At 41.6% G+C, this 24,390-nt stretch overlaps 2 protein-coding genes across 7 annotated transcripts in view; both read right to left on the reverse strand.

Moving 5' to 3' along the window:
* Positions 1 to 19,193, reverse strand: part of uvssa (UV-stimulated scaffold protein A) — a 60,829-nt gene extending 41,636 nt beyond the window's left edge. For 3 of the 4 annotated variants that reach the window (XR_006011029.1, XM_041990296.1, XM_041990294.1), the window contains exons 1-8: positions 19,023 to 19,193; positions 18,667 to 18,825; positions 18,320 to 18,473; positions 16,656 to 16,832; positions 16,129 to 16,249; positions 14,934 to 15,392; positions 13,992 to 14,101; positions 13,725 to 13,853 (exon numbers count right to left, since the gene is read on the reverse strand). Coding sequence is in view for 3 of the 4 variants with exons in the window: in XM_041990296.1 (XP_041846230.1) it covers positions 13,725 to 13,853; positions 13,992 to 14,101; positions 14,934 to 15,392; positions 16,129 to 16,249; positions 16,656 to 16,832; positions 18,320 to 18,473; positions 18,667 to 18,776 (1,260 nt within the window). In the remaining variant the exon portion in view is untranslated. The remainder of the gene's footprint in view (positions 1 to 13,724; positions 13,854 to 13,991; positions 14,102 to 14,933; positions 15,393 to 16,128; positions 16,250 to 16,655; positions 16,833 to 18,319; positions 18,474 to 18,666; positions 18,826 to 19,022) is intronic. The other variant, XM_041990295.1, reaches the window with a different exon arrangement.
* Positions 19,194 to 23,809: 4,616 nt separating this feature from the next.
* The window catches only part of sil1 (SIL1 nucleotide exchange factor), a 14,158-nt gene continuing 13,577 nt past the window's right edge, over positions 23,810 to 24,390 (reverse strand). Inside the window, exons 11-12 of one of the 3 annotated variants that reach the window (XR_006010944.1) lie at positions 24,266 to 24,390; positions 23,810 to 23,890 (exon numbers count right to left, since the gene is read on the reverse strand). The exon at positions 24,266 to 24,390 is cut by the window's right edge and continues 190 nt beyond it. Coding sequence is in view for 1 of the 3 variants with exons in the window: in XM_041989529.1 (XP_041845463.1) it covers positions 24,383 to 24,390 (8 nt within the window). In the remaining 2 variants the exon portion in view is untranslated. The other 2 variants (XM_041989530.1, XM_041989529.1) reach the window with 2 other exon arrangements.

Here is a 24,390-nt window from a genome sequence, read left to right on the forward strand (position 1 = left end):
GAAGCGATGCAGACAGACCCTGGGTACACCCAAAATGACAAATACTTACACAGTTCTATGTGTTGATGACATCCATGCACAGTGGTGGAAAAGTCCACCATATCAACCCATCAGGAAAATTACATGACAAGCAACGCATTTGGTTGCTGAGGAAGAAGGAGGTTGTGAGAGTTTTGGTGACAAAAGCCACCAAAGGCAGATTGAAGTGCTGCCTCCTGGTGGACAGGAGGACTAACACTTTAGACGTTTCCGGCATTTAATGCCCTCCTCTTTTGGGGAGTTACAGATTCCTCCCACTCTCAGAATAATATTATACACTGTACATGGTGGATCTTCAAACTCTTCACACTTTTTCTTAAACTGTTCTGCAATTTTAGAGCCAGTTTGTCTCAGATTGGTGAACCTCTGTCCATCTTTCCATCTGAGAGACTCTGCCTCTCTAAAATGCTCCTTTTATACCCAGTCATGTTACTGACCTGTTGCCAGTTAACCTGATTAGTTGTCAAATGCTCCTCCGAGTGTTTCTGGTTTGTACCAGTTACTTTTCCAGCCTCTTGTTGCTCCTATTCCAACCTTTTACACAGACCCAACTAGTTGGGAATTGGGGTTGGACTTTAGTAAGACAAAGTGCAGCCGATGTCATAGGTTATAAAATGGTTGTTAACTCTGACCTGAATGGAGACCGTGAATCAGGTCATGGGTCAGCATCCTCCTGCCACCTCCACAAGTGTCTCCTCAGCTCCTGCAGCTTCTCTTCTCTCCCTTATGTAAGACTCTTATCCTTCATAAAAATGATGTGAGGGCGCTGCTCCGGACAACTGCTCCCCTGACTTCATTTGTCTCTTGGCAAGTTTGATGGCACTGTGTTTAAAAACCCATTCAATCTTATAAACCAAAAATTAAATGTAGTCGACTGTGATGGGCACTCAGTGCATCTGCTATTTATATGCTAATGTACACTCAGCCTGCCAAGGTCTGGCAAATTATTACTGCACTGCTATAAGTCAGGTGTACGCACCGAGGTGGGGGGTGGGGGGGGGGCAGGTGAAGGAGCACTCACACACACACAGAGGAGGAGGAGAAAGGAGGAGTGGAAATGAAACCAGAAGGAGGTGAAAAAGCCTTTGGAGATGTCTCCATTGTCTCCCATGACAAGCTAATATAGCTCTCCACCTGACTACACACAGAGTGACGAGATTATTTCATCCTACATTTAAAACTGAAATAGAAAATGTCTTTTGGGAATTCTGAACGTCTCTAATGTCTCGCTGGACATTTCCTCTGAGAGAGTGCACTGAGAAACAGCTCACTTAATGAGCACATTACACACACATCAAATAATAAACACACACCTTCTTCATCTGATGGCACTAAAACCACACACACACACACACACACACACACACACACACACACACACACACACACACAGGTAGATATGAGAAGGTAGAGTCTGACCACAGAACTGGTGGTTCAGTTCTCATACTGGGCCAGTTCCAGTGTTTGGTTTGGAGCAGGGCAGCAGGGAGGACTGGACTGGGCAGTATACCAGTTCAGTTTAATTCAGCTTATTTTGTACTGGCCAATTCATAACAAGACCATCTCAGGACAAGTTACAGACACACTCAGTCAAAGCCAAGTTATTGTGATCCAATTGAAACCACTTAAGACCTGTTTATACTACCTGTGTTCATGCAAGCTAATTTTAAAAATATTCACCTTTTTAAGGAAACAACGGATTTCATCACATTTGGTTCAATCCTCCTTCCTGAGCTGCACGGGGCGGCAGGCGATAGTGGAAAGGAAAAACCTCCGGCAGAAACCGGCTCAACCGGTTGGAGGTGGAAATGAAACATGAAAAACGTTCTGTTCACAGAGCCAATAAATACTATAAGTTTTATTATTTTAAACAAAAGTTCACAAACATACAAAACTTTGATTCTGTAGAAAATAAAAATCCAAACTAGGAAGTGAAGCAGAGAAATCAAAAGAGGATTTTCAGGAATCTTACCCATCTGACTGACATTTAAAGAAAGAAGATCTTAGCTCCAGCTCAGTAGATGTTGAGCAGACTTTTATTGGTCTCCTCAAACAGGAAGTCTGTCCACAGGTGAGGGGTGAGCGGTGAAAATGGACGGAGAAAGCTGAAGACGTTGAAGTTGAATGTGATGATGTATTTGTAATCTGACTGAGGAGATTTATAAAGAAAACACTCCATCTTGATTTCTTTAAGGCTGCTTTTGGATCATTTTTTTGTCATTGTTCTGATGAGACAGGAAGTCTGATTTCAGCACATCTTCAGGCTAATTAGGCCGAAGCTTCCTGCAGAGTCTGACCTATTCAAGGCTTCATTTGCCACAACATCCCACATCTCTATTACCACCTTGCACTTCTATTCATTACTACCTAGAAAAGATCCCATGAGACCCCCCCCTCTAATGAGAAAAAGCTTTCACTCCCCCTTCGCTGTGCAGCCTCTCCCCATCACATCCTCCCAGGCGCTGCTGCAGCCTTTGTCTCTGGGGAGCAGTCAGCTCCTATGATGTATAAGGTGACATCTTTATTCCACTAACCTAGCCTGGCAGGTCTATTAGTTGGCCCAGAGCTTCCCACACCTTTCCCTGTCACAGAGCTTATTCCCAACTGTCTGGTGGACCCCCCCAGCCTGTCTCAATCTGTGATTAAAGCAGTCATTATTATACACTCACACCCACTGCCTCGCTGAGATTACAGTGTCTCATCTCAGAGGCTTATTCCCGTTACTGAAGGACTCCTGAAGGCTCTAAGAGGACATCCTAAATGTCCGGGGTCACTTTCACCCTGTGGTCACTGACATCAGAACGGCTCAGGAACGCTCAGATAACCGTGAAACAGTCCCACTCGCTCCATGGCGTTCCCAGAGCATCTATCACTTCCTATTTAGAAACCATTTCGTTCCCACTATGATAGACCCCTGATGGAACCAGACAGCCATCAACGCCAGCTTCCATCTAGAGCCCACTTCAACCCTGATCCCACTTCATCCTGATCCAACTTCTATCCAGATCCCAATTCAACCTTGATCCCACTTCATCCTGATCCAACTTCTATCCAGATCCCACTTCATCCTGATCCCACTTCAACCCTAATCCCACTTCCCTCCAGATCCCAATTCAACCCTCATCCCACGTCCATCCAGATCCCAATTCAACTCTAATCCCACTTTCCTCCAGATCCCAATTCAACTCTCACCCCACTTCCATCCAGATCCCACTTCAACCCTAATCCCACTTCATCTCTCATCCCACTTCCCTCCAGATCCCAATTCAACCCTAATCCCACATCATCCTGATCCAGCTTCTATCCAGATCCCACTTCAACCCTAATCCCACTTCATCCTGATCCAACTTCTATCCAGATCCCACTTCAACCCTAATCCCACTTCATCTCTCATCCCACTTCCATCCAGATCCCAATTCAACTCTCACCCCACTTCCATCCAGATCCCAATTCAACCCTAATCCCACTTCCATACAGATCCCAATTCAACCCTAATCCCACTTCCATCCTGATCCCATTTTCATTCTAATCCCACTTCATCCTGATCCAACTTCTATCCAGATCCCAATTCAACTCTCATCCCACTTCCATCCAGATCCCAATTCAACTCTCATCCCACTTCCATCCAGATCCCAATTTAACCCTAATCCCACTTCCATCCTGATCCCATTTTCATTCTAATCCCACTTCATCCTGATCCAACTTCTATCCAGATCCCAATTCAACCCTAATCCCACTTCCATCCTGATCATATTTTCATCCTAATCCCACTTCTATCCAGATCCCAATTCGACCCTGATCCCACTTCATCCAGATCCTACTTCTATCCTGATCCCACTTATTTCACTCTAGTTCCCAATTCTTTCTTAAATTCCATCATTTCCATAATTTTCTTCTACCAAAGAGCACAAAGCCTAAAAGAAAGCGGAATGTTGGAAAACATTAGTATCCAACAGAGAATGGATGTACACGTGAGAAGGAGGGAACACCAGAGGAAAGAAAGAGAGGAATAGTCTTTCTTTGTTTATCTGCGGTGAGGAACGGGCGGCCACATCCATTGTGCTGTGATAAGATGGGTTATCAGCAGTAAACAAGGTTCTGGCCTGTATGAATGGAACCCAGAGTGACTGAATACACTCTTAAAAACAGATAGTTTAAATAAGTCTGCAGGGCTTACCCCCTCCTCAACACAGCTCCACGTTTTTAGCCAGCATATGCATAAAGAATTCCCATGCTCCATCTGCTTTCAGCTACATTCAGTATTCTATAAAAGATGTTCAGAGAACACAACCATTGTCCACATCAGCACGGAGATTTGTCTGACTGAAAATAAAGAACAATAAAACTTCACTGAATCACACGAAACTCAAATGCTGGTTTTCCTTCAGTTCAACAACGAATATGGAAGTTCTTCAGACCACCAGAGGTAGTAGGCTTGAGGATCCAGCAGAGGGAGCTCTTTCTCATGTAATGTCTGAAAAGAGGCTAATCATGCTAAAGTTGCTATAAAAAGGGAGGAAATTAGCAAGCCAAGCCGACCTTAAAAGACAATCCCAGCACTGGTTTATCTGAAAAATCATCTTTGGAAAATTTGGGATTTTGTAAATGACAAAAGCAACAAAAACCTCACTGAGGTATGTGTCACCATCAGATCAGTTTTAGAGAGTATGCTAAGAGCTCACTACGGACTAAGAAAGACACCAAAACAAAAGCCAAAAATATCAAAGAGGAGAGGAGAGGTTCAGATAGAAGCTGCTCTAGTTTCAACCACAGAACAAAGCTAAAGCTAAAGCACCAACAGAAACAGGACAAACGGGGTAAACAGGCCAGTTCTGTGCTGGGTAGGGAGCTGGGGGTATTACACGAACGTAGCTACAGAAAGCCAGGCTGTATCGGGAAAGCCTCGCTTGAACTAACACCATCTCTGAATTAAGGCTCAAGCCGTTCCACTAACACATTCCAGCTGCATCTAACTGAGGCTAATTTAAGCGAGGCTTACGTAGCCCGGCTATGTGGGAGGTCCTGAGGAACGTAGGAAGCCCTGACGAGTGGATGGTGGAAAAGAGGAACTGCAGAAAAAGAGAGCAAGACGAGAGCTTCATTTTCTCAGCAGCTGAACAAAGAATGCTGATTGAGATCAGTGATGTGTGGTGGGGTTCATGGCTGGTGAGGCATTTACTCCTCTGGAGTCAGATTTACTATTGTAAGAACTGAAAAGAGCCTCTTATTTCACTATTCATCCAACATGAAACTACACCCCCTTGAGGTGAGTCAGAGTACTGCCTGCCTCACCTGCCTATCCTGACCGCATGTCACTGCTGTTTAAGGTGTACTGGCCCTGCTCAGTTTATTAATAATCCGATAATCAATATGCATCATCATATTTTGTGACTATATTATCATGCATGTGTGTATGTGTGTGTATTAATTCTGCACTGTTACATCTCAACAGCAGCATCTTACCAGCAAAGCGAACCTGCAGCAGGTGGAAATAAAGTACATGAACATATCTCAGAGTGGGAGGTATCTTTGAAGAAATGGGTTTGTTCTAAATGTGTTGAGCTGTAAATTTGTTGCTCTGTAGATACCAAGACAACGTCAGAGACCACTGCTACTGGTGGAGGTCCTTCCCCTAAAAACCCGTGGGGCTGGTGGCCTGAATGCGCTTTGAATTAAGCGTGCACCCTCTGCAGGGTCATCAATAAAAGGCCAAGTCATGGTAACCAAAAAGAAACCCTGTCTCTATCTTTCTCCCTCTGTCTCTTTAGATCAGCTCTCTCTTTCTCTATCTCGCTCTTTAAACACCCTCGGCCTGTAGGGACGGGGCTCAGCTGATCCCAGTTTTACTGTTAGCCAACCAGGGGCAGTGGAGGTCGAGTGTACATGAAATTGGGAAGGGGGATAAATAAGATATTAATAAGTTTTTTAATGGATACCGTGTTCTTTTTAATTTAACGTTCAGCATGTGTAGAGTTGTGTTTCTTTAGTTACATTGGCACTGACAGATTTATTGATTATTCAAGACAGTCAAAGTAGTGATGTGATAAGTATTTTTTTGTTGTTGTTTTTTTTTTTTTTTTGCTTTTATACCAGAATAAGGGCGGGAGAGCAGCGTTCTACCAGGTGGAACTTTTCTTAGGGAGTCTGTATCAGACCTTCTAGACACAGTTAAGCTAAGCTTGAACGTTAGCCTGCCCCCGAGCAGGCTAGTTCTGGTACATAAGTTACCATGGTTACTCAGCGGACATTCAAATAAGCCACGTTGATGGAACGGACCTCTGGCTTAAATGGGCCAGATTTATTAAGACAAGCCCGGCTTTCCCTTAATCCAGCTTCGTGGAATACCCTTCTGGACCGTATTAGAAACTGCAGGGCATTATGGACAATAATAAACACCCCCTCCATAACACCCTGACCGGACAGAGAAGCAGCTGCAGTGAGAGGCTGCAGGACTGAGAGGTTTAGGAGATGCTTTCTCATGTCATGAGCCTGGACGACAGTGACTTCTTAATTCTTTATTGATTTTTTTTCATTCATTTTATTTACTTATTTGACTGTTTATATGTGTATATGAGTAAAATTGGGAGCTGCTGGACACTATGAATTTCCCCCATGGGGGTGAATAAAGTATCTGTCTGTCCGTCTATCTAATCCGATTGTGCTTTATTTGATAACAAACCCATTTACATGACCACTAAATTAGATAACTGAATAATCAGATTACTGTAATAATCAGATCTGATTTCTGAGATTTGATATTCTAAAAACTCTGCTCTACATTTTCCATTATCCTATTTATTACTGAGTACGCCTGTATTTTCAAAACCTCTTTGTTGAACATAGCGGTATTAGCGTTAGCTGCTAAAAGGGGAGCTAATAAGAAGCTAAACAGGCCACATGTGAGAGTTTACTTTGTTTATACTCTGACGTCCTGCTTTCTTTTGTGTTCCTCTCACGTTGGGGCAGAGCAGCTTCTGTTTTTGAGTTATTGAAAAGTCAGCAGCAACTCTGTGTTAAGGACGGACCTCCTGGAGACAAGACAAGGATTAACAGACTTTATTAACATAAAGAATAACAGGAGGTGGAGTCGAAGGATCATCCTGGAGTCACTAAGCCGGGAAGGGAAAGAAGGAGAGTCCATCCAGGCAGGGATGAAGTTTTGATTTCAGAGGTGGGGGGACAGAAGTGTTTTTTTTATAAAACTAATCTTTCAGCTCACTGTGTTTTCTAGTAGTTCTTCTAGTTTTCTGTTGCTACTTTTAAGCTAAATGTTCCCTTTTTTGGTTTGACTGGTTGTGAAACATGTAGTAAAACATTATCACCCAGTTCTATGTTTTACTTTGTTAGTCAACTTCACACCAACTCAGTACCACCAATTTTACCCATTTATATCATCATTTACATAGCACCACCCAATGGTGGGCAGGTCAAACTGGCATCCCAGGTGGGAAGAAACTGAATAAAATGTCCATTATTCAATAATCAAGTAGTAAATTGTATTTTAAATAAGTGTACCACAGAACCATTGAAATTTGTTGGTAAATGAAAATTGAACAGCAAGACCACAGAAGGGTCAACATAATGAACTCAACCAAAGTTTCCAAACACATGTCTGCGATCACTGGCAGAGATAAATTCCTGGCAGAGTTTCTTCCTGTTCAAGGCGTCAACTCTTTCTTCATGTATGTGACAAACTGCCACATTGTTAAGGTGTTTCTGCCTCATGCAGCAGACATGTTGGAACAACCAACACCCTCACAAGGACCTCCACCCAGTCAACACCTGACAAAAATATATTGGTGCATGACATGAACAGTGGGACAATTTGGGGTGCAACAACCATCAATTTTGATGATACAGTTATAAAGGAAAAACACTAAGTTATCATTAGTTTAGATGTATAAAAATTACATATATAGTATTTTTCCAGAAGAACAAGAAGAAGAAGAAGAAGAAGAAGAAGAAATGCTGCTTTATGGAGCCGTGTTACTTTTCTTTTTTAGACATCCTGGCTGCTCCTAATTATCAAACACACGCACACACACACGCGCACAGGGACACATATTCAAACGTTAATGTAAGTTAAACTTTTGATATTACATCCTACAAGCTGACGTGACCCAGGCAGAGCAAATGCCCAACTTATGGCAGCATATTAACAAGGACTCCTGACTGCAGACTAGCTTACCGGTGTGCAAGCAAGGTGGAGTGACAGCAGGGACAGCCAATCACACAAGAAACGGCAGAGCCAATGGGGGAGCTTGTGGGCGGTCTAAACTAATGGAAACAGAATTCAGCTTGAGCGGCCGTTTTCCGCTTGGTCCTAGTGCTTGACGTGTCCTGTTTACTATAGCGAAACATTGTTTTTGGACAGTAAAAAGTGCAGGGGACCAAAACAGCCTTTTGAAAAAGTGCAGGGGACATGTCCCCTGTGTCCCCCCCTAAAATTACGTCCATGCGTCCAGGTAAGAAAAGGTCCAGCAGGGAATGAGTATGGAGCTGGTGAATATAAAGCTGGAAGGGCCAAGTGGTAACAGGTGCAGATGATCAGTAGGATGGTGAGTGACTGGCTCACAAGTGTGTGTACAATCAGCAGTCTGTAGAGTGGTTGCTGTGGTGCGTAGCAGGACAGGGTGTGACCGTGGCAAAAACCTGATGCAGGTGTAACACTCCGGTTTTTGCACACATATAACAACGAAATAAATCAGATATATGGTTTTACATGCACAAAGAAACCGGAGTACATCAAAAATCTTTATCGTCATTATATGATTTCTGGAGTTACGAGATTATCTAAGTGAGCATGTAGACAGACCTAATCTGATTATGCTTTACCAGATAATAAGTTATCGAATTATGAGAAGTTATATCTGATTTGATTTGTTTCTTTATTTTAACATCTGTGCATGTGCAAAAAAACTGTGTTGCTTCCATCAAAGACGTAAAAGTGAGTCGATGTCAGTTTCAGACACCGTTTTGCCGCGGTAATGCATCGTTATAAAGTTTTTTCCAACCACGCAACACGTCCTACACACTTGCATACAGTCTTCCAAGCTCGCACAGTTTCTACAGTTGTTGCCCTCGTCTTCATTCTTCTTCTGATTTTATTTTCCCTTCCTTATTCTCTTCTTCCTCTCTGGTTTGTTTCTTTCGCTGGTCAAATGTCAGCTATTCTGCTCATCACTGCCCCCATGATTTCTGGTGGTATTGCGCCGTCTCCTGCGTCAAGCGACGGATAGCTAAGCTCCTGAAAACGGACCAAATTACGCCTAACCAACGCAGAACATGGACAAAACTCCATATCTACCTTTTGGTTTTTCCAAGTTAAACAATGGAGCTTTGGCAAGTAAAACCCATCCATGTATCCACCCACCCATCCAGCCATCTCTCCATCCACCCATCCATGTATCCACCCACCCATCCATCCATCCATCCACCCATCCACCCATCCCTCCATCCACCCATTCATCCACCAACCAATCCATCCATCCATCCACCCACCCACCCATCCATCCACCCATCCATCTATCCACCCACCCACCCATCCATCCATTCACTCATCCATCCATTCATCCACCCATCCATCCATCCATCCACCCACCCACCCACCCATCCATCCATCCATCCATCCATCCATCCACCCACCCACCCATCCATCCACCCATCCATCTATCCACCCACCCACCCATCCATCCATTCACTCATCCATCCATTCATCCACCCATCCATCCATCCATCCACCCACCCACCCACCCATCCATCCATCCATCCATCCATCCATCCATCCATCCATCCACCCACCCATCCATCCATCTATCCATCCACCCATCCATTAACTCATCCATCCATCCATCTATCCACCCACCCACCCACCCATCCATCCATCCACCCATCCATCCATGCTGGAGAAATGTTATGAAGCTGCCCCACCACAAGCCTCCAGACATTGGGAGTTTAAACATGAAGAGTCTTCCAGTTCCCTGCTGGTGCCTCCATGTCTCTCCCCAGTAAACAAACCTCTCTACCAGCCTCCATAGTGCTGCTCTCCTCTCTACAGACTACTCTGAGAGGCCCGCTGAGAGAGAAAGCAATCGTGTGACGTGTCAGCTGTCTGATAGAGAAGGACCTGGTAATAGAAGGCCTTTTAAGGCTAAAAAGGAAAAGCTAATTATGATAAAGGGGCTCTAAGTTGTGTGGTTATCACAGTGCTAGGCGTGCTGATGCTGCAGACTGGTCCCTGACAGTGATAACCAGGCACAGCCAGATGCCCGCCGCTCTGTCACTGTCACTCTGCTGCTCTGTTCAGCTAAAGATGGATTCACACGCTACAACTTTTATACCTTTTTCCACAAACACATAAAACTGTTTTCATCCTTTGCTTCTGTATGAAACAGCAAGCTGCAGATAGGAAGAACACCGTCATGGTACAACAGCAACTCAAACATCACCCGGCAGGATCTGGTGGGCCTACATTTTAGACCGAGCTGGATCAGGAGACAGTAAGATCAACCAATCAGCTGTCAGACCATGGGGCACATTAGTGGTGGTGAATTGAATGAATTTTAAATTTTATTTAACCTATATTTATACAGGTAGTCCCATGAGACACACAGTCTCATTTATAAGAGAGACCTGTTAGGGTGCATCCCTTTTTTACATCAGTCTGTCTCTGATGCATTATACACTATAACAACTCACCACCACCATCTCACTTCTCCCAAACGTGTCCAGTATGAATTTATTCATCTCTCCATCTCCGTTATGACACCTCGCTGCAGGGTCCATGCAGAGAAAAGCAGGAAAGGGCTGATGTCTAGCAAGACAACAGGAAAAGGACACTTCTGCACCAAGCAGATGTCTTTCTGTTAGTGTGAGCGGTTTAAAACATGAGATCATGAACCGTTTCCACCATGTAATGCTGTTCTGACTGGCTTCAGTCCAGCAACAAACACCACAGCTGGAGCTGAAAACCCCCACTAGATGGCCTGAAGACGACTGAAAAATTCAACCTCTAAATATAAAATACTAAATACATATTATACAGATGTCTGTGTAGCAGATAGGTCGGGTTCATTAAAAGTTTTTAATGACAGTTAATTAATCCTCTCAGGACTGATTATGCCCATTTTGTATATGTAGGTATATGATGGGTTGCATTATGCATGAAAAGTGCTATATAAATAAATTGCCTTCATGTATACATACCCTTTTTAGATATTACTATATGTGTTTTTTATATTTTGAGTTTATTTTTATCTTTGGGTTTATTTTTAAAAAGGGACAATGGATATTAATTAACATATAAAATGGAAATAAACAAGATTACAGCTGAAGCTAATTTCTATCTCTAGTCCTTTGACAGGCCAATACAATACAATAACAATAATAATAATAATAATAATAATAATAACAATAATAATAATATTAATAATAATAATAACAATAATAATAATAATAATAATGATGATAATAATAATAATAATAATAATAATAACAGAGGACTATGAAATGCACAATAATGACAATAAGAAAGAAATAAAAAGATTGATTATTATTATCCAACCAGGATGTTAACGTGTAAAGTGTAAAGTTTCATAATAAAGTGCACATTTTCGGTTTTATTTATTTTAAGATGCTTACCGACACTATACATCTGCATGTTTAATCACATTGTCCGTAGCACACATTTCATCAAGAAGTGAGGACAAGTTTTTGGTTGTTTAACATTGTTAGAGCTTGTTTGTGTGCTGTTTTCTTTTGGTAAGAGAGTAGTCTTACATGCCAGGTCCCATCTTGTAATACGGCACGTCATACGTGTTACAATCACTGCATTAAAAAAACAACTAAGCTGTTTCAATTATCTAAAATTTGGCATATTAAATTTAATTCTGGTCACAGTTTTCTTAATTTGTTGCTTAAAGCAGAGTCTTGAACCTTTTGTGGAACCATGCTAGTTAATTTGTCCAGCTATGCATCACTGATACCTAATAAATCTTTTCATCAGCAACAATAATATATGGCTGGAATAAAGCCAAGAAGACGTTTCTGATGCACGGTGGCGCCACAAAGCAGCTGAGCTGGAGTTGGTTTAGTGAGGATAGCAGGTAAATAGTAGCAGGAATAACTGGAAATGAGGAAAAAGTGGAAACATGGAAATAGTTTCTGTTGTGTGTTTGTTTCAATAACAATATTTTTTCTCCTGAAAGCCAAGACTTGTGAGAACAATGAGATGAGGAAAGGTTTGGTCACTGTTGATCTGTGTGTTATTTCTACAAAGTTCTGTTAGTAATAAATTCTGCTTTCTTCTTCTGGTCGGCCTTTGTGCTGCTATATCTATTCACACATTCATTTTACATACTTTTAGCCTCATAATCTGACAGCTGCTACTCACTGGTTTATAGTGGGATTAACTGGTCTCTCTAATTTCTCCCTAGGAGTGAGTGTGAATGGTTGTTTGTCTGTCTGTGTCCTGCGATGAACTGGTGACCTGGCTCCAGCTTTCCCACGACCCTTAATGGACGAAGTGGTACAGATAATAAATGGATGAATTTCTTTGAAAGAAACTTTGACATGTAGCATCTACTGAAAGTCCAGATCTCAGCTAAAAGCTTATTACAACCATTTCCACCAAACACAGTTAAGACAACAAACAAAAGAGCAGGTAAACAAAGTCTGCAAGAAGATGTGAACACAAGTTATGGCTCCACCTGTTCCCCCACGGCATGAACACGGACCAAAAACATCTTTACCGACAGCAGAAAACATTTCAAAGTTTCATCTTCGCCAACCAAGATTCACTGAAGCAGAAGAAGAAAAATTCCGTTTCATCATCATGAATTCTGTCCTAACTTTGTTGTCTGAGCTCCACAACTTCCACCAGGATAAAATCACATTTACAGGAAAACTCCATTTCCCAGAATCCATTGAGAGCATTTTCCCAGAGTCCAAAATCACTATGTTCTGCCCGGATACCTGGATTTGATTGGACGAGGACAGGTGTCAGTCATTCTTTGTCAAAGATATTTTCCTCCTTACCATTGATGATTGGATGTAACCATGGTGAGACGGATGTAACCATGGTGAGATGGATGTAACCATGGTGACATCAGTGTAATTCCACTGGGTCGACCGATTAGAATAAGGAAGCGGCAGTTATGAGGAGATTTCCCCTAATTCTTCATTTATGTTCTATCCTCAGTTACACAGAGCCATGTTGGTGTGATGATTCCACCTCTGATGAAATCTCACCAGCGTTCATTTCTCTTTTTTTTTTCATACCAAGATGGTTTACATGGAGTTTAGATTTCCACAGAAATAATCCATTCTTTTTGGGTATGCCATTTCCGAGCAGAAGAGATGAGCAGACCAAACAGGTAGAGTTTAAATGTACTTACAGTAGGATGCTGCCATCTGCTGGTCATACTTCATACTACACTGATCCAACGCATTTCTAACACGATCAATTATTCCCTTTTTCCTGGTTTTGGATAAATCTAACCTTTAATTCTGTCTAACAGAGATGTTGAAGCAATTAGGACGGCTGGATGTGGAAGCTCTGTAACAGCATGGCAGATAAACTTCTGAGGACTGTTAGCCTCAGACCAGATCTGACCAGAATCAAACCTATGTGGTGTGTTTAGGAGCAGCCTCCCCTCCGTCCCCCACCCTGACTCTCTGTAACTCACCACTTTGCGGACTCTGGTCTTGCAGTCGATCTGCAGCTCTTTGTGCTTCTGAAGTGCAGCTTGTAAAGACTTCTTCAGATCCAGCGCTCTCCTCAGCAGCTGCTCCTCAGCTCCAGACTTGGTGAAGACCTGAACAGACACCAGGAGAGCCAGCTGCTGAGATAACGACGAGACCCTGATGCAGAGCCACTTAAATCCTCCACCGGCAGCCACATGAGAAGCACTGACATTGGGTCAGGCAGGTATCTGAGTCCTGTGGAAACTCACCTGAACCCAGCCCTGCACAGCTGGGAGGTGTTTGGTTTTTATGAGTTTGTAGAGCTCCATCACCATGGAAACCACTGCCTCATTATCCTCTGTCTCCTTAACATGTAGACCTGAGAGTGAGAGGAAAACACAGAAACAGAATGATCAGTGTTTCATTATTTCAGATTATGTCAGATTTATACTAGATATTATTTGCGTAATTAAAGAAAATAAAGTAAACTTGATCTTCCAGGATTGGTGGGAGTTGATGTTGGGAGATTGGGGTTTAGTTCACTTAAATCCTAAAGCATGAAATCCTTTGTGCTGATAATGTTGAATTCAGTATTTAGACAGTGTTTTAGAGGAGATTTCAAAACATCGAGATGTATATCGTGTATCAGGATAAAGCCAAGAATATCGGGATGTCAGTTTTAGGCCACATCGCTCAGCCCTACTTTCCGTTTACAAACATGGTGAAAGCCATGCAGGAGTTTGTCCTGAAAAATGAGCTTAGTTTCTTTGGAAGGGACAGTGAACGCTACATGAAAACACCCTGGATTTTAGCCAAGGCTAACTACCATCTATTGTTCCTGGAGAATCAGTGTTCGGAAATACAACAAATAGATAAAAAACTCAAATTAAAATAAAGTTTAGAGATCGGACGTCTTGACTCAAGGTAGCGAAGGCTTCACGCCAGTCCGAGACAACAGCAGCAACCACTCCTCCCTGACCCTGTTCCTGCTCTGTGCACTAAACGATGGCTGTTTCTGGGCAGTAATTCATCCAGCAACGCCTGCTAGTTGCTGGAATAGACTACAACTTCCCCTCAACCCTGAACTACACGGTATAGAAAACAGATGGATGGATGGATGGACGAACGGGTGGGTGGGTGGATGGATGGACGGATGGGTGGGTGGGTGGATGAAATGATCTTTTCGTGTCTCATGTGGATGTTGTACGTACCAGGACTGAGGTTCAGGTCCAGACTGTAGGAGTGAGAGATGAGTCCAGAGTTCCTGATAAACACTTGCTCTTCATCCACGGGCTCCTCGTCATCTTCTTCACTACTTCCTTCACCTTCCTCCTCCTCCTCATCTTCCCCATCACCAGCATTCTCTCCTTTCTCCTCATCTTCCTCAATGTTTCTCCTCTTCTTCTCTTTATTTCCTGTTCTCTCAATTTCCTTGCTTTTCTTTTTCGCTCCAGCCTCCTCGCTCTCTTGTTTCTGTCCATCTCTCTGGTTATCCACCAGCTGTTTGCTGCAGCAGGGTTCTTCATGATCTGATGGCGGCACTCTGATTGGTCGGGAGTCTGAAGAGTCGCTGTCGGCCGTCTGGAAGTCTGAGAGGATGAAGTCAGGGAAAAGCAGCTTCATGCATGACTCCATCTCCGTCAGCGTCGCCTCCATCTCTTCGTACGACTCTGACGAAGAAACAAGGCTTCAGTAATGTTTATTAATGAATTAATTAATAAAGCAGGAATACAGAAAAACTGTAACTTCTGTCTGAGTTCAGTGTTTGTGTGTTTAGAAATAAATTAATAAAAGCAAAAAGAAATGTAATTAAAAATTAAATACAAATAAAGTAAAAAATTTAATTAAAAGAAATAAAAAATATAATTATTTTTCACAATATAAACAACATTAAAACTAAAAAGAAACTAAAACAGAAAAATATTAAAAGAACATTTTAACCAAGATTCGAACTTGACAACATGCTAAAGTGCCCTCGGGCAAAACACCAAACCCCACGTTGCCTCCCAATGTGTCTATCAGGGTGTGTCTGTGTGTGTGTGTGTGTGTGTGTGTGTGTGTGTGTGTGTGTGTGTGTGTGACATGCAGTGTAAAGTGTTTTGATTGGTCAAGCTGACTCTTTAAGTCCAGTCCATTTACTTCCTTTCACAAGTAAATTCAAAATACAAACCTAAAAAATTAAATTGCATTAAAAAGAAAAAGCAAAAAGAAACAGAAACAAAATGAAAAATAAATGAATAAGAAAAATAGAGTTAAATTAAAATTAAATTCAAAATTCAAAATAAAAAAAAATTATTCCACTAAAAACAAATACAAACAAAGATTTAAAAAGAAAAAAATATAATTACATTTTAAAAAAGCAAAAATGAAAATACATAAAAATAAATACATGTAAAAATAAAAAACCTTGCATGTGTTTGGCTGCTGCATCCACCCTGGCTTTGTAGATCCTCTCCATCTTCCTCTGCCTGTCCTCCTCCCTCCTCCTCTCTGCAACTGTTCTGGCTTCAGCGTCCTGGAAGTCCACCTGGAGACATGGTTGATGAAACAATCCCGATTATCCTCTAATCCAGGGGTTCCCAACCTATTTTCCTATCTTCCTCTGGGACCCCCTTCATGCAGATATTATAAAGCCATGACCCCCCCTGCCCCATCCTGGGCTGAAACCATGCTGGTTTTATGCTTTCTAAAGTGAGATTCTCACCATAAACACTGTATTCTGGCTGAGTCCTGTCCTTCCATAATGGCTCTGAATGTTCAAGGCCTCAGGGACCCCATGTGCTTTCTGGGGAGGGTGGGAACCACTGCTCTAATCCACGCTACAGAAGGCTTCAGATGGTTTGGAAACTTCCCAGCAAGACTTCAGAGTGAAGCAGAACAACAGACTCCTCTTAAAAGTGCCGTTCCCATGGAAACATCTAATGTCGCCTCACCTTTTTGACCTGTTTGAGGAAGTGGTAGCCCAGAGCCAGCTTCTTATAAGCAGATCCGTACGAGGCCTGCCAGGACTGGACGGTCTGGATGGCCAAGGACCGCAGCTTTCTGGCTACTTCTTTAGGAGGAGGGAGAGGCTGCTCGGAGTCGGTCTCTACCGTCAGCTCCAGGAAGTCCTGCAGGAGGAGGACACACCATCAAACAGCATCATTTCAGTTCTGATGAACTTTAAAATACACCCTGATGGATCAATCCAGAAATCTTGTTGTCATTTAGGACTCTGAGCTAAATATTAACAGCCAGGAACCAGATCAGCCTTCAACCACCTGGAGCTCTAGTATAAGAGGACTAATAACTCTTACTGGTCTCTGTAAAAATCACTAAGAAAACTGCAACTAATCCAGATGCTGCTGTGCCAGTCCTAACAAAGACCAGGAAAAAATCTAGTTCTGGACCATAAAAAAGATCTGATCTGCTGACACCACATTCTAACAGAAGCTTTGGCCTCGCTAAGGAATTTATTTCTTCAGAGATTAGTGACGGCTGGAAGAGTCATGGTCTACGGGTTTTTGGTTCAGTAGTTTTTCTTTGTCACAACCCTGTCTGGTTTCCTGTTTTATTTTGGTAGCTCCTTCCCTCATTTATTCTGTTTCCTGTTCATTAGTTCACCTGGTTGGATCTGTTCATCCACCTCACCTGCTCCTCACTAGGTGTATTTCTACCCTTTGTTTCCTTTTCACCTCGCCAGTTCCTTGTAGTTTCTTGCCTATAGTCCTCATGTCATGTTTCCCGTGATGGAAAATGAATGTATCAATAGATACATCAAGCTCAGGTTTATCTCTAAAGCACATTTAAAAAACTGCAGACCTTCAGATTCAGAACGAAAATAAGTACAAGATATATGAAAAACCGATAACAGATCCAAAGATACAACCACCCTCGCATTAAGAGCCAGGGTAAACCAGTGCACACGGATTCAAAAAGCTCGACTGGACACGCGATGTGATGTGGTAGAGCGGTCCAGAGCCGTGGACCTGCTACAGAAAAGGCCCTGTTGGGTTCTTGACACCACTAAAAACAGCTGGTTTGAGGAACATGTTTCTCTGGCCGGGATGTTCACAGTTAAAACTCTGAAGGGTAAGATGGTGCTAAACCAATCACACACTTAAAGACTAACAATAAAATCTTAAGCTGGACCCTGTAAGTGACAGGAAGCCAGTACAGGGGTGATGTGGTCCTGTCTCCTGCTCCAACCCAGAGAATTACAGTAATTTGGTAGAGAGAGGATGTAAACACATGAACAATATGCTCAAACTGGCTTCCCGGGATGTTTGGCTTCATCTTAGTTACAAGACACAACTGAAAGAAACCTTTCAAGAAGAGAAGAGATCTGTTTGTCAAGAATAACATCACTATCGAAGAAGATACCATGGTTCTTAACATCAAGGTTCTTAACCCCAGTGTGGGTAAAAGATCCAGGGATCCAGAGCTGAATGAAAAGGATGGTGAAACCATCTCCATTTTATCATTTAAACTTAAACCATTTAAGCTCATCCACAGCAGGGCTAAGAGATTAACAGAATTCACCTGGAGTCAGATGTGTGGTGGCAGCATCCCAAGCGTGGATACAACAATCCCAGATAAAAAAAGAGCTTAGATTTACCTGGAAGTTGTCCACCAGCAGAGCCCTGAAGTGGTGAGATCTAGAGAAGAGCTCACTGGCTATCTGGAAAGCAGACAACCGGATCTCAGCGTGTTCCTGGTTTAACTGGGACATCACTGAGTGGTAAACATGGTCGATGCAGTCATTAGACATCCTGGAAACAAAAAGACAGATAACAAGTAAACATGGATTATCTCTATGATGGGTTTCAGTAGCAGAATGTATGAAGATAAAAAGATTTTAACAAGCACGTGACCAGAGGTTCAACAGGACACTCTGGCTGTCAGTCTAACACACTGATAATAACTCAGTCACAGTTAAACTCTGCCTCGAGCCATGTGTCACACCTGCAGATCTTCTTCAGCTCCTTCATTTTGTCCTGGTTGAGCTGAGGTTGTCCAGATGTGGTCAGCTCCTCCACCAGTACCGACAGCTGCTCCCTATGAGAAGCCTCCATCTCCAGCTTCTGACCCCGAACACAACAGTTTGGACTAAAAGCAGCTGATCTGTTATTCACAATTAACAAAAACCCATGGGTTCAAAAAGTGGAATAAAATGATTAAATAGTTTATTCTGACAAAGTCTCTGCTGGTTAGTGTATGGAAAATGCCACATTAAACCAATACGTTTAATAAAATAACATAAAACATGTCAGGTACTGATTTACTGGAGGAAGAATGCTAACCATCTGTTAGCCTCTTACCAGCTGCTAGCTTGTTTTAAACCGTTAAAATGTTCCTGTCGTTATTTCCGGTAACATTTCCCGGTTATTGTCCGTTGCGGGCAAAGATCGAACAAAAGACTGAACATAGATAACAGCTGTTTATTTCCGTTTTACAAAACAAAGTCCATTTATAATGACGTCACCGAGTTAAATGACGTGAAGCTAAACTTCTGGTTTTTCCGTTTTTTATTTTCCAGAATAAAAGCCCCTGTTCGTCCACAGGTAAAAACATGTGGGTGATGGTCGGGGATTCTGTGGTTCTGATTCACTAAAAGTAAATCTGAAATGTTTGGAGAAGCCTTAGAACTTTTAAAAATTGTAATGTATTTATTTGTCGTGTCTTCCAACGACCTCATGGGGAAGTGTGTACTGATTATATCTGACACACTGGCTTTGAATGCTGGCTAATAAGCTGCAAATAACTAGGTATAAATAAAGTTTTCTGAATCTGAATCTATACTTTTATTTATTTTAATCTTTGTTTATATTTCACTTTCTAAACAATCTTACAAAGTGTTTAACAACAGCAGAGACTGAAAAAATAACAACTTTAAACAAGAAGATATGAAACATGAATACATTAATTCTTTCAGTTAATAAATACACAGTATACCACAGTATGTATTGATTGCTTGCTTGATTGATTGATTGATTGATTGATTGATTGATTGATTGATTGATTGATTGATTGATTGATTGATTGATTGATTGATTGAATGATTGATTGATGAAAACAGTGGCTCAATCTACATGTTTTAAAAGGAATAGAATGATTCATTGCTAAATTTAATATAAGTCAAATAGTATATATATATCAGATTTAGCTTTACTTGCCAAGTATGTAAACACAGGCAAGGAATTGTTTTTCAGCAGTTGTGTCTGGTGAAAAACAATAGACTAAATAAAAGAAACAGAGTTAGTAAGAAGTAATAAAATAAGTAAAAGGTAATCAAACAAAAACGCCATAAACTTTAAACTGAGTACAAATACTTAAGCAACAATAAATACATTAGCTATATATATTTACTTAGTTATTTATATAAAAGTGTATAAGGAATGAATATTAGTATATGAGATCATATATATTCTATTCATATTTCCATAGTAAATTATTTATCAACATAGATACATTACAAATTTGAAAAGAATAAATACTATAATATTCGATGTAGCTTACTATAAATAATCAATGCTTCTTTACATAAATATATCAATACAGATATATCTGTGTTTTTGCTAATACAACTACACATGTGTATACAAAATATGCCTAATAAATATAATTTAATATAACATGCATACACCATATAATACTAATGCTAAGTGCAGGTGAAACTCAAAGAATTAGAATAAATTTACTTGAGGGTAAGCTATTATATAGACTCATTACATGAAAAGTGAGATATTTCAAGCATTTATTTGTTATAATTTTGATGATTATAGCTTACAGCTGATGAAAACCCAAAAACCATAATCTCATAAAATTAGAATATTGTATGAAATCAATAAAAAGGTTATTGAACACAGAAATGTGTACATCTGAAGAGTCTAGTCCTGCATATGAACTCAATACTTGGCCTGAGCCCTTCTGCATGGATTCCTGCCTCCATGTGGTGTGGCATGGAGGTTGTCAGCCTGTGGTCCTGCTGGAAAATAAAGTCAGCATGTCCACAAAGCTTTTCTGCTGAAAGACGCATGAAGTGCTCTAAGGCCTCCTGGTAGATGCTGCATGGACTCTGGACTTAATAAAGCCCAGTGGACCAACACCAGATGACATGGCTCCCACATCACCACTCTGGAAACTTAACGCTGCACATTAAGGGTCTTGGATTGTAGCCTCTCCAGTCTTCCTCCAGACTCTGGGACCTGAATTTCCACATGAGATGCAGAATTTGCTTCATCAGGAAAAAACACTTCAGACCACTGCTCAGCAGACTAGGGGTCTCATTTATCAAACTGTGCGTAGCAAAGCAGACAAAAAGTGGCGTCTGTGGTGCACTTCAACTTTCAGATTTACAAAAGTGTTCAAACGCACGTCCCCCGCCTGTTTCCATTCATAAATCAGAATCAACTCTAAAACAAACGCATGTGATGGAACACCTTCCCACGCCCACATTGTGGCTGTAAAAAGTCAGGTGGACGCCAATTATAAATCTTCATCATATCACTTCCACGATGGCTCAGGAGGGAATAAGCAGATTTTTTGGGGTGTCAGACTCCTGATGGACCACGCTGACAAACATAAAAATGTTTAATTGGTGGGCACGGTGTGGACATTACTGGTGTCAGAAAGGCAGAATAGTGGCAGCAGGTGGCTGATGGTGTCAACGCCGTGTCGGAATGGAAGACACGCCAGAGGCATCAGAACGTGCAACTGGATATCTCAATCAGTAGGACATCCGTCTGCCATGCAGGAGATCGAAGTTGGAATCCTCCAGTGGTGAATCGCCTTGGAGAAAAGTGTCTAACTCAAGCCTCAGTCCACTCAAGCTCCCCCACATTTCTGAAAGGCCTTTTCCTGACCATCCTCTCCAGGCTGCTTCATCCCTGCTGGTTGTTCCACCTTTTTCTTCCACTCAACTTGTTACTGATGTGCTTTGATGCAGCACTGTGAGAGCAGGCTGAGGAAGTTCTGCCTCAAATGTCTGCACTCTAATCAAGTGAAACCAAGTAATCAGAATGCTGTCTGTTTATACTGTCCCATCAATTAATGTCCTATAATCTCACCAATTCCTTCCTGTTCCTGCTGTTGCTACGGTAACAGTATTTCTTTTGGCCTGGATTATGTGTTTAATTCTTCTTATTTTTAACTGTCTGCTCCTCCATGATGAAGTAGCTGCTCCACAGGGTTTCTCCATGTCTGTGATTGGTCAAACGATGCAAACTCCGCCCCTTTTATTTGAGCATGCTCTGATGAACATGGAAAACCCTGAGTTGAAACCTTTCTGAAATGCAAATGTTTTTTATTATTCTTCTTCTCAAAATTCAAGTGCAGTTTTGGGGGCCTGAACATGTCCCAAAACTCACCATTCAGAGCTCCCGCCCCCCAAAAAAATCTGAAAAATCTGGACAAAACTGAACGAGAGCACCACCTATTTTTGAAGCCACTGCATTTCATCAATCTTTATCTTCTTGATCGTGCGAACAAAAAAGCCTCTTGGAGTGAAGCCCTAAACAGAACAGGAAGTCAACCATTTTGGGTCAAAACTGCCATTTTGGCATTTAACTAGCGTATTTGAACTCCTAGAGATTTTATTGTACTGCTAACAGAATTGGTCAGAATGTTGAGAAGACTACGTGATTATATGTTATCAAAGGAGAAAGGGCATAGCGGGGGTGGGGCTTCAAAGTTTGATGTTTCGCCATGACAAACAAAACTGATATAACTCCCACGAAAAAAGTTATCTGCACCAAAATCAATAAATTGGATGCTAATCTGTTTCTCAACTCATCTACATGTCAACAAATTGGATTACAATTGGATTAAATGGCCACGCCCCCTGGGCAAGAGGAAGTCATGTCTTTTTCCTCAAACACCCAGTTCTCTGATGTTTTGGACACAGTCAAGTCCAAACTGGGTCAGAGAGCAGAAAACAAGTTGGTGATGATATCCATTGAAATCTGTTGCTCTACGCTGCAGGGTGGAACCATGGTGCCATGGCGAGCTTCAATAAGATGCCATGACATCATACATCAATATAAATCCCTCAAGTTTCATTTTTGATTTGTAACTGACCCATTGTACCGTTAATCTCCACCTAGAGCCTACTACACACATAAGGATTTTTTAAATCTATAGAGATTTTTTTTTATCTGTTAGAGACCTCACACATGAAGATAAAAAATCAGGCATTTAACAAGTGTGTTGTACTGTGTGTGATGGCTCCGATAATCTCGGCACAGAACAACACACACAACAATGCTGTGCCGCAACTGATCAAGAATCTAGTCCTTTAAAAAAAAGGAAACATGGCAACAACCGGAAAAACGAACAACAACCATGGCAACAACCAGAAAACACAACTCCTCGCATGGAACAGGATATATAAGACGAGGGAATGATGGTGGGCTTGAGATTATTGTTGACAGAAAAATCCAGAACTAAAAAAACATAACAGACTGGAGACAGTAACTCCCCAGTAAGCTCGCTCTGATTGGCTACATTCAGTTCCACGCCACAGTCCGCACATTCACAACTCTGGAGTCGTCGGCTTTCCTTGTCGGGACAAATTCACTCTCAACACACCTCAGACCAAATGATAATTTTATAGGAAAATGTTATAAGGCTTAAGATGATCGGACATTTGCTGTCCTTGGTTGGGAAGGGGCAAAACTGGGACAAAAACAGCTCGATCATCTTTATGTGTGTACCGAGCTTAACTCGGCAGTGAGAAACGCGGTCAGGCCTGGAACAGAGTTAAACTGACATATGTAGGAAAAGTTTCAATATGGCTCTATTGTGCCCCTTACAATCATTTTTATCGATCCGTCCCACTTTCCTACCTACCTACCTACCTACTACCTACCTACTCTTCCACATTATGGAATGTGTCTGGTAAAATATTACCCCAAAACGGTGAGGAAGAGTAATAATGTGCAAGAGGAAAATAAATGTGTATATTAAAAACAGTGGAAATGTGTAAAAGTAAAAATATACGTAATAATAGAATAAACATACATTAAATAAAACTTAACAATAAATTAATATAGACTAAGTTAATACCAATAAATGGATAAATAAATAGAAAATATCAAAGCAACACATATTTATTTGCTCATATTTATTTACTTTTCATTATGGCGGTTTTGGTCCTCCGTAGCATCAGTTTGGCTTTTGGAAGCTGGAGCTGTGGACCAAAAACATGCAGTAAAATGAGTTTTCTGTGAAAAGCTGAAGCAGAAACACTGGGAGTCCCATCAGACAGAAGATAAAAAGTCTGGATGTTCACAGAGTTTTGGCCGGTGATGCAGACTACATCGCCACAGCAGCAGCAGACCTGCTTCCAAACAGCAGTGCTGTTGTAGTGAGAGCGGAAGGCCGTTTGCCGTTTCTGGATCTCGACGCTGCATTTTTCTAAGAATCTAAATAAATAAGAAGTTATCATGAGGTGTCACCTCACAGTAACAGAGAAGTCTAGAAAACAAACTGTCCTTCCCTGTAAGCCTGTAAATTCTCTGACCAACCAAAGATGAACAGGGTCGGCTCGGCTTTACGTCCTTACCCGGACCTTTGTGGTCCTGGATTTGCATCCAGGGCTCATGTTTGAAGGTGGGGTATGTTTGGTTGGTCTTTATCTCAGCAGACATGGTCTCTCTGCGCCACCTAGTTTAAAATCCCCTCATTTCA

Source organism: Melanotaenia boesemani, chromosome 7, assembly GCF_017639745.1.
Source record: "Melanotaenia boesemani isolate fMelBoe1 chromosome 7, fMelBoe1.pri, whole genome shotgun sequence".
NCBI classification, from domain to species: Eukaryota; Metazoa; Chordata; class Actinopteri; order Atheriniformes; family Melanotaeniidae; genus Melanotaenia; species Melanotaenia boesemani.